The 17,795-nt window shown below is 39.4% G+C and overlaps 1 protein-coding gene across 5 annotated transcripts; it reads left to right on the top strand.

The window, feature by feature from the left end:
• The first annotated feature begins 1,873 nt into the window (after positions 1-1,873).
• Positions 1,874-17,446, top strand: rpz5 (rapunzel 5). 5 transcript variants are annotated; one of them, XM_032555810.1, is made up of 4 exons: positions 1,887-2,004; positions 6,409-6,456; positions 12,921-12,974; positions 14,686-17,446. In XM_032555810.1, exon 4 carries the CDS (start codon positions 14,712-14,714, stop codon positions 15,885-15,887), a length of 1,176 nt encoding a protein of 391 aa, XP_032411701.1. In that variant the 5' UTR covers positions 1,887-2,004; positions 6,409-6,456; positions 12,921-12,974; positions 14,686-14,711; the 3' UTR covers positions 15,888-17,446. The 5 variants fall into 5 exon arrangements, with proteins under 5 accessions (XP_032411690.1, XP_032411701.1, XP_032411706.1 ...); XM_032555815.1 differs by lacking the exon at positions 6,409-6,456 and having other exon boundaries at positions 1,915-2,004; XM_032555805.1 differs by lacking the exons at positions 1,887-2,004; positions 6,409-6,456 and adding an exon at positions 6,770-6,941.
• The last annotated feature ends 349 nt before the right edge of the window (positions 17,447-17,795 follow it).

Raw genomic sequence — 17,795 nt, 5'->3', positions numbered from 1 at the left:
TTTGCTTCACAATCTCTTCAAGGCCGTAGTTCTCTGTTTTGCTTGTGCACCTTTCTGTACCACACTTTTCCCTTCCACTCAACTTTCCAATAGCAGGTGTTTGTGTTTTTATAGTATATCAAGTTCAATGGATTTTTGCTCATCTAAAAATTTCGCTTTTTATCAAATTAAAAAGGTAAATAAATTTTTTGATGACGTTCCTCTGAATTTTGATGACTGTTTTCTACCTGAAGCCAGCAGTTTTCTGCCTCCCTCCCCTCAGCTGGCTCTCATTATCTCAAGTATTTCCACCAACGTTTAAACCTGAAGGACCTGAAACCACAAACAAAAAAGGCCCAGATTTTCCAACAAGCTCAGCGTTCCTCTGATGCTGGAAACGCTCCGCATTGTTTGATCAAAGCTCCAAAATGTCAGAGCACTTTGTGATTTCTTTCCGTTCTTTCAGAGAAAACAAACTTGCAGCAGAACAACCCATTTGATGTGACAGTCCAGCCTCTGCTCCTCTATCAGGCCACATATTGTTGAGTCCCTGCGAAAGCTGGCGTCTGCTTTCCGATGGCGGAGCTGAGTGTGAGATCTGACAGCGAGACGACACAGGAACACGATCTGCTGACCAGCTCCAGTTTGCTACGGCCAGCGTTTCCTCCGCTTCCCGCCTGCCGTCCATTAAAGGCCGACTGTAAAACACTGAGGCCGTCATGGTGGATCCTCTGAGACAGAGACTCTTTCACCAGCCTGAGCTGTGACTCAAGGACTCTTTGATACTCTTGCATCTGTCAAAACTGAGTAGATTCAGAGATTTAGGTCAATATTTCCACATATTTTATGGAAAGTTAACAAAAATGGATGGAAATTTTGACTTTTTACTGCAGTTATCTTTGCTTTTTTAGATGCAATATGGGGTAAAGTTATTCAAACTGCAAAAAAACCAACTTAATCTTAAGTCAACTTTTGTTTGAGACACTTTGTGTAAAATTTCAACATTTAATTATTGAGGAAATCTTACAGTAACAGATTAAAGACACTGCAACAGCACACAATCATACCAAGTATTTTTGTCTAGTTCCTAGTCCAAATATCTTATTACACTTGAAATAAGACAAAACTAATTTACAAGTAACTTTTTAGTAAGATATATGAGCTTGTTTCAGGTCAATAATTACTTAACATTGAGTTTAAAAAGAACCAGTTCCACTGGAACAAGAAGTTTTTCATAAATTTTAAGGAAATATTTAAATGAAATAAACTCCAATGTTTTGCTGAAAAGTTACTTGCATGTTTGTTTTGTTTTAATTCAGGTGTAATAAGATATTTGCACCAGAAACTAGACAGAAATCCTTGGTAATATCTTGGATGCACGCTGTCCTGGCCGGTCTGAACTGAATTCCAGCTAACTCGCCAAATTTTTGAGTCAGCAACAAAAACCGGACTGAGAAAACAAAACTATGATGTGTAATTGTGTCTTTTCTAGAATGGAAACATTTTCTACTGGATGGCATCAGAAAGAAGAGTGAATTTCCTCAGCCGGTTCGGTTTTAAAGTGTGCCCGGCTCAGAGAAGCGGGTCCGGTGTCCATGGCAACATGTTTGAGCCGCAACAAGAAGCTTTTTGTCCTGATGGGCCACTTTTCTGAGCTTCGCAGTGACTGGTCTCCTTTTTATTCCATCTCTTTCTCTCTCTCTCTCTCTCTCTCTCTTTGTCCATCACATCAGAGCAGATTTTCCCAGGGTGCACAGAGTCCCTGCATGGGGGAGTGTTTACAGGATGTTATCTGTGTCAGTCTCTGTGGAGTGGGTTCTGGTGGAATGCTGGAACGGGATGGAGGAGGAATTTCAAAAGGAGGAGTGACGAGAGACAGGCACAGAGAAAGAGAGAGAGAGGGAGCGAGCGAGAGAGAGGGAGAGAGAGAGAGTATAAATAAATCCCAAGGAAGCTGGTGCTCACAGGCGCAGCTGGACTTCTGGATAACTGGACTGCAGCCCACTGGAATATTTAGCCAAAAAGGTGAGTTTTTATTGTTTATTTAGCAGAAAGAAAAGAAAAGAAAAAACTAATTTAAGATTTTATTCAATTATTTGCAGTATAACAGTTTCAGTTTTTTTATCATGACTGTTTTGTAGAGAAACTGTCACGGTTTCTTTCACCGAAAAATGGTAAAAGAAACCAGAATTTATGCTGATTTTTTCCTTTTTAAATTGTAAATTTAAATGATTTTCAGCGAAGCGGCGTTCTCTGCTGTGGTTTTCTGAAACCTTCTGTGGTCTCTGCTAAAGCAGATAACCTGACCAGTGTTTGATCAAAAGCTCAGACGGACTCGCCTTTTTTTTCCCTTTTCATTAGATAAGCTTTGCTGAACAAATGAAACTTTTTCCTAAATATGACTTTATTTCCCAACATTAAACAACACAATCACACATTAAGCATCTTTTCTCGACTCTTTGGAATAGAACTTGAGCGCGTTGCGTCATTTTAAATTTTTAAAGTTGGCTTTAATTGTTTTTATTCTCATCAGCTGGCTCACATGTGGATGTTTGTAAAAGGACATGTGACTGAATAATGTGAATCTAATTAGCACGGCGTTAGGAAAAGGCTGAAAAAGACACCAAAGTTCTGCAGTAATAATTGGTGAGCCTGTGATCTGTTGCTACACACACATCTGGACTTTCCTCCATGTTAGGACTGAGAGGCGTTCAGATAATTTGCTGCTAATTAAGCTGAAGAGAGAGGAGAGGGGTGGTTAAAGTCATGAACAAGTGCAGCGGGAGAGATTTGGGTGTGCCTGTTTCATGAAATGATTGAGCTCATCTCTCCAGAGTATTTTACATGGAAAAACAAATGATTTTACTGATATAAACCCTGATTTTCCCCTGCTCTGAACATCTGTGTTTGCTTTGGGTCTTGGCTGTTGGGGCAGTAAAGTAACGTCCGCAAAGGGCCAGCACTGCTACGTTGTGCAATAATTCACATCATAATCCATCTGTGAACACGTCACGGTTGATTTTTGTTCTGTTTCTGTGCAGAAGTGAATTGTTTGTGCCTTTTGAGTACTTTTTGTGATGTTTGTCAAAACCATGGAGGCCTGAGAAGTCCCTGTCATTAAGAGCGGCTGTGAGGGCGCGGCATGAAACTGGATGCCAACATGTGCTGACATGATCAAGCCTTTCGTTTACTGTAGGGTTCGTTTGTCAGGAAAATGTCCTCTTGGGAAAAACAACGGCTTAGAATCACCTGTTTGTTTACTTTGACTCTTAAAGCTGCAGTTTGTAACTTTAGAAAACATTTTTTACATATTTATCGAAAATGTCGCCATGTCATGACAGTTTGGTAGGCCTTCTGCCTGTGCTAACCAGCGCTGTCAATCACCCGTTGTGTGGCGCTGCTCTCTGCTACGCTGCAGCTACCACAATCTGTCATGAATGCTAAGGCTAGTGAGCTTAGCCACCGATGATAGCAGACAAACGGTTTTCCTGTAAGCTGTTTCTCCACCATTAGCACATTGAACAGCGCATACATGAGGTGATTGACAGCACTAAGCCCCACCTCCTGGCTCTGATTGGTTGTTTTTGGGGCATTTCTGCAGACAGCAATAGTAGCTCAGAGAGAAAGTGGAGGAGATCGATCTTTTCACAGAATATCTGTCACAAAAAGGCGACAGTTTCAACAAATTCATATAAAAATATATTTTATAAAAGTTACATACTGCAAGTTTTAAAGTAGGTTTAAAAAACTCACTATAATGAACTTTACAAGGGTTTTTTCCATGTTTTCTCTCCTTCCAGGCACTCTCTGGATTTCTGATTAGTTGTGGTTACTGTGACAAACTTAGAGATGAATAGTGTGGCAGACTGGCTCGTTGAAAACAGGGACAAGATCGAGAAAGGCGTGGAGATCATGGGCCAAGCCTCCGAGGTGCTGGCCGCCACCGTGGGCCAGCTTCACCCCATCCTGGAGGCCGTTTTCGTGGCCTCCGCCGAACTCCTCAGCAACCCGGACGGCAAGGAAGCTCGCTACCTGACTCAGCAGTTTGAAAAAGTCAACTCAAAACTGGAGGGGATCCAAGACGAGATCGACAAACTCGCCCTGGAGCTGCAGAAGACGTCCATGAACAAGCAGAACTTTGACCGGGAGGCGCAGATTATCAGCCAGTACGAAAAGTTTCAGGACTTTGTCAACGCCAAGCCGAAGTTCAGGGAGAAGAAGAAGGAGAAGTTCCTGAGCCACTACGAGAACACGGACAGCGACCTGAACCTGGACGCCCTCTACAATGCCGTCAAGGGCGAGAACACGTCGGGAGACCCCATGCTGGACACGGTGCTCGCCACCGAGCAGCGGAGCAGGAGGGCGGTCGAGGATTTCTGCGCTCGGCTGAAGAAGCTGTTCGTGGTAGGCATCATCGCCGTCATGGGCCACGCTGCGCTCCAGGAGGGAATCGTCGGCGAGGAGATGGTCAAGAAGTGGCAAGACCGAATGGAGGACGTGGAGAAACGCATGAAAGCGGCCGTGGATGACTGCACCGAGAACTTCGCCACGCAGGCCAAGACGGACATGGAGCACCAGCTCCAGGACAACCCCGGCACCGTCGACACCGAGTTCGCCAAATCCCTCCTGGAGTCGCTGGTCAAAAAGTACGACTGGGTGAGCTGGTCCGTCCGGGCCTTCGGCGACCGGGAGCGCATTTTCTTCTTCAACTGGCTGGCGGGAAAGAAGTACCACGGCAGCGGCGGAGCCAACTGGTTTGACATTCTGACCAAGAACAAGATCAAGGTGGTGGTGTCGTTCTGCGTCGACCCGCAGCCCATCAACAAGAGTCAGATCCAGGAGCAGATCGAGCAGCAGAAGCTGAAGGGCAACATGATGGCTGTGGCTTTGTCTTTGAACAAGACCTTCCCCAACTGCCTGGTCCACGCCGTGAGCCACTACAAGGCCGTGGTGGAGACCAACAACTTCAGGGAGGACTGCTACTACTACGGGAAACACAAACGGGCCTACCTGTGCATCCATCCAGAGTAGACGCCGAGGAAGAGGACACACTCAGAGGAGAGACTTTAGGACATCTAGTCAATATGGATCTGTATCTTATGGTGTATAATCTGCTTTGGGGACTGCTTTGTGATTCCTTGTCTCGCAGAATTTCCTACTTCTTCTCAATGTTTCCTCTTACGCAAATTATGGTTTTCATAGAAGATTTCAAAGCCGGCTTCCTGCATTCTTGTCATCTGAGTCGACATTATGCAGGAAAGCTAGATATCTACCAGATATTTCACCTTTCATTCAGACCCACTCCACCTTTGGATAATGTCTGCAACAAATCTGTGGTCAATTTATGGTGTCAATTCATTACTGTCAAGAGTTTGAAACAACATGTTGAGCATAACAGATAATTAAAGGCTGTCAAAATGTTTTAATTATCAGCAGAACTGTGTTGAGATTCTTTAATCAGAAGGCAGCTTTTATTTAGCTCTTACTGGGTTCATTTGGTCTGTAACTCCAACACTTTTAGATGCATCCCTGCTGCTACAGCTGAATTAAATGTCTGAATTACTTCCTTATTGTCAGTTTTGTAAAGGCCTGGTCATTAACTATTGGTCTGAACAAGCTGCTGGAGCAGAGAAGCATCCAAACGTTGAGACTTGAGAACTGGAGTTTCAGACACCTGGCTTACAGGAAGGTACTGAAGCTAACGGCTAGTCCAGGAAAAGCCAGGAAATCTGATTCCAGGTTATAGAAAAGCTACTTTAGAAACAATTTGGATCAAATTTGCTTCAGGAGGTCAGTGATGTTGGTGTAAAAACAAAATATAGCATTTCAAGACCTTTTTTGCACTGAGTATGTGATTGTTAAAAATGTTTCTTGCAAGTTTTTGTTTTTATTTTTGTGAACGTTTTAGTTGTTTGACTCGTTCTAAGATTTAAAATATCTGCCCAGACTCAGATCATGGACCTGCTCTTTAGCTTTAGCATTAGCTTTTGCACCACAGGAAACCTGAAATAGCAAACCAACAACATGAGTCTCTGACAGAGTTATGAACTCAGATCTATCTGTTTAGGCAAAATAAATTTTGAAAATGACAATAAATATGAATATAATTTGCAGTTTATCTTTTGTGGCAGCTTTGTAAATTCTGCTAAGCATCAAAAAACCAACTTTAAACCTGAAAATGCAAACAAAACTGAAGCCAACAAATCAGTTTGGGATTTTTTTCCAGGTGGGATCAGCAGCTTCAAAGATCCTCCACCATCTGAAAACCACAACTTATTGTCTTTTTCATATATTCATAAGCTTTGATGTTCTGGTCTGTCCAGTCCGAGTCTCATTGTCAATGTTTGTGTGAAAATAAAATCCACCTCCAGAGCTCCTAGTTTATATTTAGAATGAACATTAGAATAATTCAGAATTTCCCTTTTACAGGAGATCAGATAAACTGCGTTTGTCGTCTGGTTAAAAGCTCCAGAACAGGTGAGCCATTAGTCTGATCATTAAGATGTTTTACTATATGATTATATGCAGAATGTGAAGAAATGATCTTTTTTTATGTTTGTTAATGATATATACATAAATGATGCTTTTGGTGCAATATATTAAAGCTGGACAAACCAAGTACAATCATAATTATATGATATGATTGTATAATTCACTTTAATTTGTAATAAACAACAGAATACGGCAGTCATTGTCATCTGGTCATCATTAATCTGAGATTTAATCCCATTCTTGGGGTCTAAACCTCATTAAAAACATAATTATATGTAATTTTCTCCTTAATTTTAAGCATTAGCAGTAAAGAGGCCATTTTATCAGCTAAGTTAAGGAGCAACACCCTTTTTTCACCAGCCTAGTTGTCAGTGTGGCAGGGTGTGCCTCTTCCCTGTAACATGAGAGCCACATGACCAATAGGAAGACAAACAGGCTGGAGTTTAGATTTCTTCCGCAAACTTTACGAGGTGAGTCCGTTTCTGGTCCAAATCTTTCAGAGTAAACATAGAAAAAGCTGCGACGGTTTGGTTGGATTATAATCTGATCGATTCTTCCGATCTGACTTCATTCCAGTCTGTTGTTACATAATCGAGTCATTTTTTTCTCCCCCGTTTCGGCGCATTTCGTTCTCCTTAAACGCATATTTCATAAAAACGCAGCTCTATTTGTTGAAGTCGGATGAGTGAAGGAAAGAATCTGCTGAAGGTTTCTAGTTTTAATCTAAATTTAAAAGTTTTCGGGGTTTGCGGGACCAGTTCAGTTTTTCCAGGAAGTGTCTGCCGGAACCTTTCGGTCCTCGTTGCGCTGCGCAGAAACTCGCCGCAGATCTGCTAACATGCGCTGTTTGTTTGTTTCTCTGCGGCCTTCTGCTGTAAAATGATCCAATTAGAGGGCTTGTAGCGCGGACTGATCGATACGTTTTACATTAAGAGGGTGCATTAACAGAGGGCGGAGGGATTTCCGCCGCAGTGGTCAGACTGGGCGGTGAACTGGGTAAACTGGCACTGACAGAATGAAACCCGAACTGTGTCCTGCTTTCTTATGCTGTCATGAATATGTTTATGTTTCTAATCAGGCGTTCCTGCTGTTATCAGGAAACGTTGCACATATTCTCTGTTTATGTCGAAAGAAATGAGTTTTCTATCTTTTTTCTGTATATTTTCTCTGAAGCATCCAGACTTTCTCTAAATGTTGTGATGCTGCCATGTATTTTCTCGGACTGTTTTTTTTAGTTCTTTAAAGATGTTTCTATGAGTTTAGTATTTTTTGCAACACTTTTAAATAAATAAAAAAGTCCAGATAAAGGCCTATCACAGTTTGCCACGTATCAGGGATGTTTACAAGTTAAATCCAAATCAAGTCTAAAAACTGAAATAAATATCATCTGGCCTGGAAATCAAACCATGTAGTGTTTGTTTATAGGCTTATACATATCTTTTATTCTGCTATACATTTAATTCTGTGTTCATAAAACTATTATGAGCTGTTTGAAAGTGCTTTGAAAATGTATATAGTATTTTTTTTTTACTCATTTAGAAGTGCAAATGCAAAGAATAACTTAATGTTTATGTGTTTATGTTGAATTTCAAAAATGTTTTTTTATTTTGTTTTTGAGTTAATGTTCCCCCTTCATTATAAACTCATACATGGTTCCCATTCTGATTTGTAGGATTATTAGGAAAACTTCCCCTAAAACCTTTGCTGTCAAATCCACGATGTAAACTCTGATCTGCGTGACGTTAAAATCTGAGACGTCCTCCAGGTTGTTTGATGGGGATCAGTTCTGCTTTTACCAAAGAATCTGAGGAATTAGAGGGATAAATACCTATAAACTCAACTCTAAGATTTACTGATAGATTCTTGTAAGAGGTTATGTTTATGTAAAATACTCAGTTAAAGTTGGAGATATGTTGAGCTCCAGGCATCAACATCTCCCATCCAGTCTGAAATAAAAACATTTATAGCAGCTAAAAACAGATTAAAACAATAATACAACATAAATTTGATTATAAATTGCAATATTTGTCTAGTTTCTATTGCATATATCTTAGTACACTTGAAATAAGAAACAACTAATTAAAAGTAACCTTCAAGAAAGATAAATAAACTTGTTGTAAGACAATAATTCTTGAATATATCCACAAAAAGAACTAGTTCCACTGTTTCTTTCCTCTTAAAACAGGAAAAATGTCTTGTTGTAAGTGAAAAAAATCTGCATTCAGCAATTATTGACTTTAAACAAACTGTCATAGCTTGCTGAAAAGCTACTTCTAAGTTAGTTTTGTCTTATTTCAAGCGTACTAAGTTATTTCCACCAGAAACTAGACAAAAGTATGTTTTTGCAGTGTATATCACATTTTTTCTCCATAAATCAGGATAAAATATGAACCCCAATCAGTTCTGTTCTGTGAGCATCTGCTGCTCCTGTTTCTGAAAATGTGATTTATTTGAAGCACTTCTGTGTGGAAGTGAGACGCTGAGCAGCGAGGATGGAGATTATTCACACAAATCAGATTCAGTTACTGCAAAAGCTTTACCTTCTGCCTCTTTTTGCAGGAATATACGACCCTGACTCAGTGGGGATATTTAAATGTTTGCAGAAAAAGTTTGAAAGATGGTATTTTAAAATTAATGTTTACATATTTGGCCATACTTTAATGAAAAAGTTATGCTTAGATGCTTTCTCTCATAGGATCACAAACTTCAGGGTATTTTATTGATAACACAAAGTAGTGATTAATTGTGAAATTAAAGAAAAATTATCCAGAATGGTGCTTATTTTTATTACAAAAATGAAAGTCTGTAAAATGTGGGATGCTTTAGTATTCATTGCAGAACTCCAGTCAGACTGGAAGCGTTTAGATTTTGGTCTCATCACAGGATTATCCAGCAGTGTTCAAAATGTGAAAACAATTTCAGTAATAGTTGCAAAAAAAAGGAATTTCAATACAGCAGATGTGCGATTTATCGGCATCAACATCGGTATCGGCCGATATTAGTCATTTTTCTAACATCGCTATCGGTCCGATAAGCAGAACTACTGATGTTTATTCCCATCCTAATTCTGTTTCAGCAGGAACTTGGTCATGTGGTTTTGTTTGGTCATGTGACCATGATGCAGCAAAGGATTGTGGGAAGTTTAACTAAAGCAATGAATTCAGTGTTGTTGCTATTGTTAAAAATCTAAAATGTGACAGGAAATATTCCTAAAATAAATAGTATTTAAATATTATCAGCCATATGAGCAATATGTCAACTATCAGCATCAGCCCAAATGTTTACAAAGATCTTCTCTTATAGTGGAAGATTTCCTTCTGTAATCAAACATGAATCAGCATCAAATGGAAATACATTATTTAAATTTGATGTCTTCAAACTTCTGACCCTTATTTGTTTTTTATCCTTTGAATCATTTTGTTCAATCTTAGAACAGAATTTGGATAAACTTTAAACAAGTCCACAAAATACGTTATAGTGAGAATCAGATTAAAGCTGCAGTATGTAACTTTTACAAAAATATATATTTTTATATGTTGGTAGAAATTGTCACTATGTTGTGACAGTATGTTATGAGACAGACAATCTGTGAAAACATTGAGCTCTTCTGCCTTTTCCCAGCACTAACTAGAAACAACCAATCAGAGCCAGGAGGCGGGTCTTAGTGCTGTCAATCAATCTTGCTTCACTGCTGCTGAAAAGCCCGATCCTCTCCTCCCTCTTTGCTCTCCACTAGCTACAACTTCTTCCCCTTAGCAATCTGTCATGACTAGTTAGCATAGCCAACAATTACAGGGGATAAACAGTAATCCTGGAATGGTAAGTTGTTTCTCTGCCATTAGCACATTCAGCAGCATGTTCACAAGTTTGATTGACAACACTAAAACCCGCCTCTGGTTGGTTGTTTGGTGTGTTTCTGTAGACGCGATAGCAGCTCAGGTAGGAGGTGGAGGAGATCGATCTTTTCACAGATTATCTGTCATATTACCACACGGTGACACTGAAGCATATTTTATTTTTATAAAAGTCCCATCCTGCAGCTTTAAAGCAAAGAAAAGTAGGAAGGCTGTGAGTGTAAATGTTTCTGGAAACGTCTTTGTGAGCAGACTGCAGTTCTCCCTCGGCGCTGTTTGATGGATCGGGCCCGGAATGGGCGCTATCTGCCGCCCACAGCCCTCTGCGGTCCGCCGAGATAAACCCCCAGGGACCGAACCGACATCAGCAGAGGCAGGGAGACACAAACCAGCTGACAGTTTATTTTCCATTGTCTCGTTGCCGTGGTTACTTGCTGAGTTTCACTGGAAAATGCGCCGGCTGGTCCAGCAAGTTTAACCTCTTGTACTTAATCACGTCCCACGCCTGCTGCTCTGATATTGACCGAGGAGGAGGGGAGGGGAGAGAAGGGGGTGAAAGCTGCAGCTTCTCCATCAGCCAGAATGGGAGCCGCACAATGCAAATAAAACACACCTGACATAAAACAAACCTGACATAAAACAAACCTGAAATAAAACAAACCTGCCAGCTGCAGGAACTTTAGACTCTTAATTGTGTCCCTCGTTGCAAAAACACCAAATTTTAAGAGTATTTTTGGTCTAATTTTAATGCAATTGTTTTAGAAAAGTACTCATTATAAGAAAAATTATCTGCCATTGAAATACAAAAATTTCCCCATACTCTGAATTAAAATGTCTTGTTCTACTGGCAATTTATTTAACTTATAATTAGTTTTTCATCAAAGTTAATGAATAACTTGCTTTAAAAAAGCTCCTATGTTTTGCTGTAAAGTTAGTTTAGTCTTATCTCAAGTGTTCGGAGATATCTGCACTAGAAACCAAACTGAAAAAGTTGGTAAGATTAGATTTTTTTACAGGGCATAATTTGATTTCCTCCAAAGTTTCCAGGTTTGCAGAAGGACATGTCTGAACTTGTCCCGCTGCTCCAACTGGGCATTTCTTAGTCTGATTCCTGGCATCTGGGACAGATTTATTCCTGGATTTTGACTTCAGCTGAAGTGGAATAAAGTGAGACAGAAGCAAAGCATGTTCATAAAAATATGTTTAGATTAAAACCTAGAGCTCTCACTCCTGCTTTGTGAAAGTACAGCTAAACTACATTAATGTGCATCACACCTGAATTGCATTTAACTTTAGCTCCAACTCAGAAATAATTTTAGTTACTGGAAATGAATGTTTTTGTTTCAAATGTTTGCAAATACCAAATAATGCCCAACATAATTTTTTCTCCTCCTGCTTGGAATGTTTAAAAGGTTTTAAACTGAACTCAGAAACTATTTTAGCTTTTAAAAAAAAACTATGCTTGAGTTGAGATTTTTGTTTTGTGAGAATCCTTCAAGCTTCTCCGACTTTCCTGAGGATCAGAAGATCATCACTTTAGTTTTTTTATGTTTAGCCAAGATGGAAATTTAATTAATTTAAAAGAGTGACCTGGGCAATGGAACAGGATTATTTAAGTTAAGTTGATCATGTTATTAGTTTGTTAATAAAAATGTAATTAAATTCAGACTAAACTTGCAGTTTTATGTTTACTGTGCAGGAAAGAAAATACCAAAATTCATCAACTAAAGACCCATACCTATACTTCCTAAAAAATAGAAATAAAGAGACAGAAAAGTCTAAAAAGAACCAGAACTAAAGTTAAAACTTAGCAAAAGTTTTTCTAGTAATTGTGACTGCATCAATCTTTTTTTCAAACCTGCTATATTGCAGTTACAAACTGGAATGATTTGGAAAACATTCAAAAAAATCAGTGAAAGACAGAATGGCAGCGTCAAATATTTTAAAACAGGAAGAAGTGACAGAAAAATAACATTTGATGGGCAATAAATGTATTAATAACATTAAATAAATCATGTTGTTTAGTGTTTGTGAAAGACATGTTTCTCTATTCTCTGTCTGGTCTTTTCTTCCTGTATGAATTTCATAATAAAAGCTTTTAAAAACGGACCAATACAAATAACAAGTTAGTGTCAAACATTATTTGTGAAACATTTGTGACCTGAATTATTCCAGGCCAATAATTATACCAAACTGTTGAATTAAAGTAAAACATCATCAGAAATGTGACATTTTCTTGTTTGGTTCTTGATTTCTCCATAAATCAATTAGAAATGCATCAAATTCAGTTCAGATAAACTTGATCGGATGGTTTTTTTAAACCTGAACTAAATCTTCTACTTTCACACCGAATGTTTTGCTTCTGAAAGCCGCTAGCAGAGCAGATCGATGTTATCATGGCATTCCTTAGAGAAACTCCTGGATTCTTGCTTAAAGTTGATTCTTGCTTAACTATGGAGACCTTTAGCATGACATAAAACCAGTCCAGCCCATTACGGTGTTGCATCATTATTGACTCATTCCTCTCTGGGTGTGACCAGCAGCTAAAGCCGAAGTTCACTCGGCTCTTTCTCGCTCTTCTTATCATTTCTGCAGTTTTTCTAGAAGGCCGAGGAGAGCAGGCTGCAGTTTGAAGACGTTTGCAGAGCCGTAAGTGTATTTACAGAACCAGGAACAATCATTACACTGCAGCAACACAAAATCTTAGTTTGTAGAGCAAATATCTTAGTACACTTGAAACAAGACAAAACTAACTTATACGTGACTTTTCAGGAAGATATAGGCGTTTGTGTTAAGTCAGTAATTCCTTAATATTAATGAAAAGTTACTAGTTACAGTGACAGATTATTTCACTTATAATAAGTGCATCGTTTATCATATATCATGATTCATTTCTTGTCATGATAGGAATTTGAATTAATGATGTTGTTTAAAAAAGATGTTGAGTTTATCAGGATTGTTATTTTTAGTATTTTCTATACTGTTTGTGCAATGAGCGCATTAATCAATAAATTTGTAAATATGACTAAATACCTTTCCAGCATGCGGTTTAGTGATACAAATTACACGTCATTATGAGAGCGGAGTTCTAAAGAAGTGTTTTGTAAATAGTTTTTAGCAGCAGTGTTTGTGTTTGTGGGGCTATTAATACTCTATCATAAAGTCACAGGCATACAGTCACCTTGAAAAGAAGTAATAAATAGTTTTTATTGTCACATTTATCATTATAACAATGATATCACTAAATATTGTGATCAAACCTTGAAGTCCATATCGTCCAGTCCTAATAACTCAACATTTTTCCCATGTTATAAGTACCAATGGAACTGGTACATTTTCATCAATGTCGAGGAATTATTTACTTTAATTAAACTCCTGTTGACCTCTTGCAGCCTGACGTCACGCATGCAGGATCCCACTGCTGGGAGGCAAAAAGCTGCTGACTGACATTGGTTTTACCTGTTAAGTTGTCAATATGACGCCTGACATAAAATGAAAAGGGACACAATTGTCAACAACTGGATAACAATATCAGGAAAACATTTTAATTAAGAAACAAATTGTGAGGCAGAGGGAAGTAGTTCAGTTATTAGACTTTGACAACCTGGCATTATGTGTTTCAGTTTAGTTACAAAATGAAAAACTGTCAACCTGACAGATCATCAGCAGAGCAGGTGTTTAAATGAGCTAATCTAGCGCTGCAGTGTTAGCCTAGCTGCAGTGTTAGCCTAGCTGCAGTGTTAGCCTAGCTGCAGTGTTAGCCTAGCTAATAGCAGCGGTAGCTAATCTACCACAGCGATTGCTTATTTATAATCAAAAAATAAACATCAAGCCTAGAAACATTAAACTGTGACGGTCTGCGCGTTGTGTGGTAAATGTCTTTTTATTGTTGATTCCTGAAACCTTCAACAACTCAGTTGCTATGGCAACGAGTAGCGTAAAGCCGAGCGAGAAAAAATAAGTACATATGAGTGGTTTGTGAATTGTTCTTCAAAGGTTTTTCCTCGTTATTTTCCCCTTTGCTTCGGGGAAATAAATGAATAATTCCTACACCTCCAGGTTTCGTTTAGTTAACCGAGTTGTTCTGCCGCGGCAGCGCGGCGACGGACGGCATGTTGAAGATTATCCTTTTTGCCCTCCAGCGTTGTGCGCATGGGCGAAATTTCCGGATGTAAACAGCAACATGTAAAGGGTCCATTTCTTGCTGAAAAGTTATTTATACATTAGTTTAGTCTTATTTAAAGTGTACTAAGATATTTGCAATAGAAACTAGACCAAAAGTACTTGACTTTGTGTTTTGGCAGTGTTCTCATAATTTCTCTTTCTAAAGTGTAAGTTTCTGTTTTCTTTCTGTTCACAGGACTGTTTGTGAGACACCAGCCAACGATGGCGAATCCGTTACAGAAGCTTGTGTCGGAGAGGAAGGACATGGTGGAGACGGTGATGGAGGTGTTCGAACAGGGAGCCGAAGTGGTGGCCAGCATCGCCGGAGACCTCTTCCCCGTGTTTTCCATCGCCGCTCCCATTGTCAAGCTGGCTCTGGACAACGTGGAGAGCAAAGAGGCGGCCTTCATGAAGGAGCAGTTCCAGAAGGTCCGAGACCGTCTGGAGGTGGCCTCCGAGGAGCTGCAGCGGATCAACGACGAGATCAAGAAGAGCGGGGTGGATACTGCCTACTTCTCTGTGGAGGAAAACATCACCAACCAGTTCAGGAAGTACATGGACATCCTCAACGCCAAGCCGAAGTTCAGAGAGGTGAAGAAGAAGCTTTTCCTGGATCATTTTGCCAAAACCGGTGGAGAAAAGAACCTTTACATCCTCTACAATGCTGTGACCGGAGAAACTTTGTCCGGGGAGCCAATTCTCGAGATCATCCAGAACTACGAGGAGAAAAGCCGCCGACCGATGGAGGACTTTTGTGCTCGACTGAAGAACCTCTTCTGCTTGGGGCTCATTGCGCTTTTGGGGCACACTGCCCTGAAAGGCTACGACGAAGATGAGGCTCTTCTGAAAGAGTGGAGGGAAAATATGAACAACGTCCAAGCCAAAATGAACGCCGTCATCGAAGACTGCATCGTTAGCTTCCCTAAGCAGGCCGAACAAGACTCCCACCGCCTGGTGAGAGACCAGGAGGGCTTAGACAACCAGCAGCTAGCCGACGCCATCATCGAGAAGCTAAAGAAGAAGTACGACTGGGTGGGCTGGTCTGTGCGCGTCTTCAAGTCTCCCACTGGCCTGTTCACCAACAAGAAGGACTACCACTGCGCCACCGGGAAGAGCCGCTTCCAGGTTCCCACGTCGGACGAGAAACTGAACATCTGGGTGTCGTTCAGCTCCTCGCCTGAACCCGTGGATAAGAGCCACATCCAGCAGCTGATCCAGAGTCAGAAGAAGCTCACCGTGGTGGGTGTAGCCGAGTTCCTGTTCGAGAAGCTGCCGGGCGACTGCGTCGTCCACACCATTAAAACCAGTAAAGACCTGGGCTGCTCCTGGAGCTTCGAGGACGACCTGCACTACTGGGAGGAGCACAAGAACTTCTACGTCTGCGTTCATTCAGCCTGAAGATTTAGAGAAAACTCTGTTTGCACAAATTATAGCACCATGCTGCTCCGCTGTCCTCTGACCTTACAAATGTTCCTCAGAATGGGCCAAAGTTGAGAGTGTTTATGAGGTGTAAGTATCTTATGTGCAGGTGGGATCTGAGTGAAGCTAACAGCTATCAGAGCAAAGCCATTCAACAAGGGAGACATTAAAGACTCAAATTTCCAAAGATTTATGTGATTTAACCAACTGCATCCATGTTGCCATGTAACTGCAGCTTTTCCAACCTCAAAACAAAAATAAAACGGTAAAACTAAGCACATGTATTTATCCATATTAATTTGCTTTGTTCAACAGAAGAAGTGGTCAGAAAAAGCTGCAGAGCAACAAGGACATTGTTGAGTTAATAAATTAAGAAATTACACAATCATCTTTTGCAAGAGCATATTTTCAGAGCAACTTCAATTTGATTGTTTTTGTCAGTTTTTATTGGCCTGCTGTGTTTATGTGTAGCTGTTAGCATTACTCACCGACTGAGGTCCTGAAAACAAGTTAGTACTCTAAAAAAATCTTTTATAAAATGTTTTATTCCTTTCTTGCATCTTCAACTGTGTAAAAAAACATCTCCTGCCTTTTTTCAGAACAAATTATTGAGATAAACTCTGATGTGAGTTTCACAACAATATTCCTCTTCTTTTGAAGATTTTGGCAGGATTTAATGTTTCAACCTGGACATGTTTTTATTAGAAAGAGAAAATTGTTATGGATGTTCTGGAGCTGATGAAGCTGAGCTCACCCTAATGGGCCGTTTGTATCAAAACCACGGGAAAAACTAGAAACCCTCCGTTTGATTTCACTTTTAGTTCTTATTTGGCCTAAAGAAAATGACACAATGTTTCTTTTTCTGTCAGCTTTAATCAGCACTGATGCTGCTGCAGCGTCTGTCAGCTTTCAGTGTCGTCAAACATCTCCACACTTCTTCCTGCTCTGACGTCTCGCTTTTTTGTGCAGCTGAAATTCACTTTTGAAAGGCTTAGTTGAACGTTTGATTCATTTTGGGTTTTGGGGATTTAGTTCTTATTCAAATGTTTCTAATCTGACATTCTTGTTCACACTACCTACTGACAATGCAGTCATATTCAATAGATTATAAACTGCTTAAAAGGATCAAACATACTTTTTATTAATTAAGCCCACATTTCTGTTTCAAAATGTTTTTTTCCATCCATTCCCCTAAATGTTTTTTTTAACCATCTGTAAACAGAAAATCATGATAATTAACAGAAGGTTTAAAAATATCAGTCTGTGTGAAATTTGTCCATATGATGTCTCACTTTTTGTGAATTTATTAATAAAACTAATGTACTTTAAAAAATATTCAGATTTATTGAATGTGATTGTATAATGCACTGACTGTTCATAGTTGTGGGTTTTCTGCTCTTTTGTCACCATTATGTTTCTTCTTGTTCAACTTTTAAAAAAAAAACTCAATAACACATTTTGTGACTTTTTTCTTTTACACTTTCTATTGCAATGGTTCCCTGTAACCAACAAAATAAATAAATCTTGATTTATTGCATGATGTGTATATTGTTGTGATTCACTGATTATTGTTTCTTAATCTCCTTTCTGTAAACAACAAACGCCTCAATTTTAAGTTACATTCTTGAGCAAAATGCCTGGAAAGCTTGTTTATGTTTCATAAAAAGCAAATCTTCTCATTATTGAAGGCAGCATGATTTTTAAAGGCACAGAGTTAATAATAAACATGTTTTACAGTAAACTGTGGTTATTAACGGCCCAGATGCTTAGCATCAGGCAAACTTGTTTATGTTTTAAAATTTTCTCCATTTTGTTTTCAGTGAAAGATGTTGGCTCATTATATTCTGAACACAACAACTTATTTTTAAATAAAAATGACATAAAAAT

The sequence above is a fragment of the Xiphophorus hellerii genome, chromosome 3 (assembly GCF_003331165.1).
Source record: "Xiphophorus hellerii strain 12219 chromosome 3, Xiphophorus_hellerii-4.1, whole genome shotgun sequence".
NCBI classification, from domain to species: domain Eukaryota; kingdom Metazoa; phylum Chordata; class Actinopteri; order Cyprinodontiformes; family Poeciliidae; genus Xiphophorus; species Xiphophorus hellerii.
This window is presented reverse-complemented; position numbering and strand designations above follow the sequence as displayed.

Coding starts and splice junctions, on each gene's coding strand:
- rpz5 (XM_032555795.1), top strand. CDS start 6,884: ATGACCAATAGGAAGACAAACAGGCTGGAGTTTAGATTTCTTCCGCAA. Junction 6,942..14,685: donor TCTTCCGCAAACTTTACGAG/GTGAGTCCGTTT, acceptor TTCTGTTCACAG/GACTGTTTGTGAGACACCAG.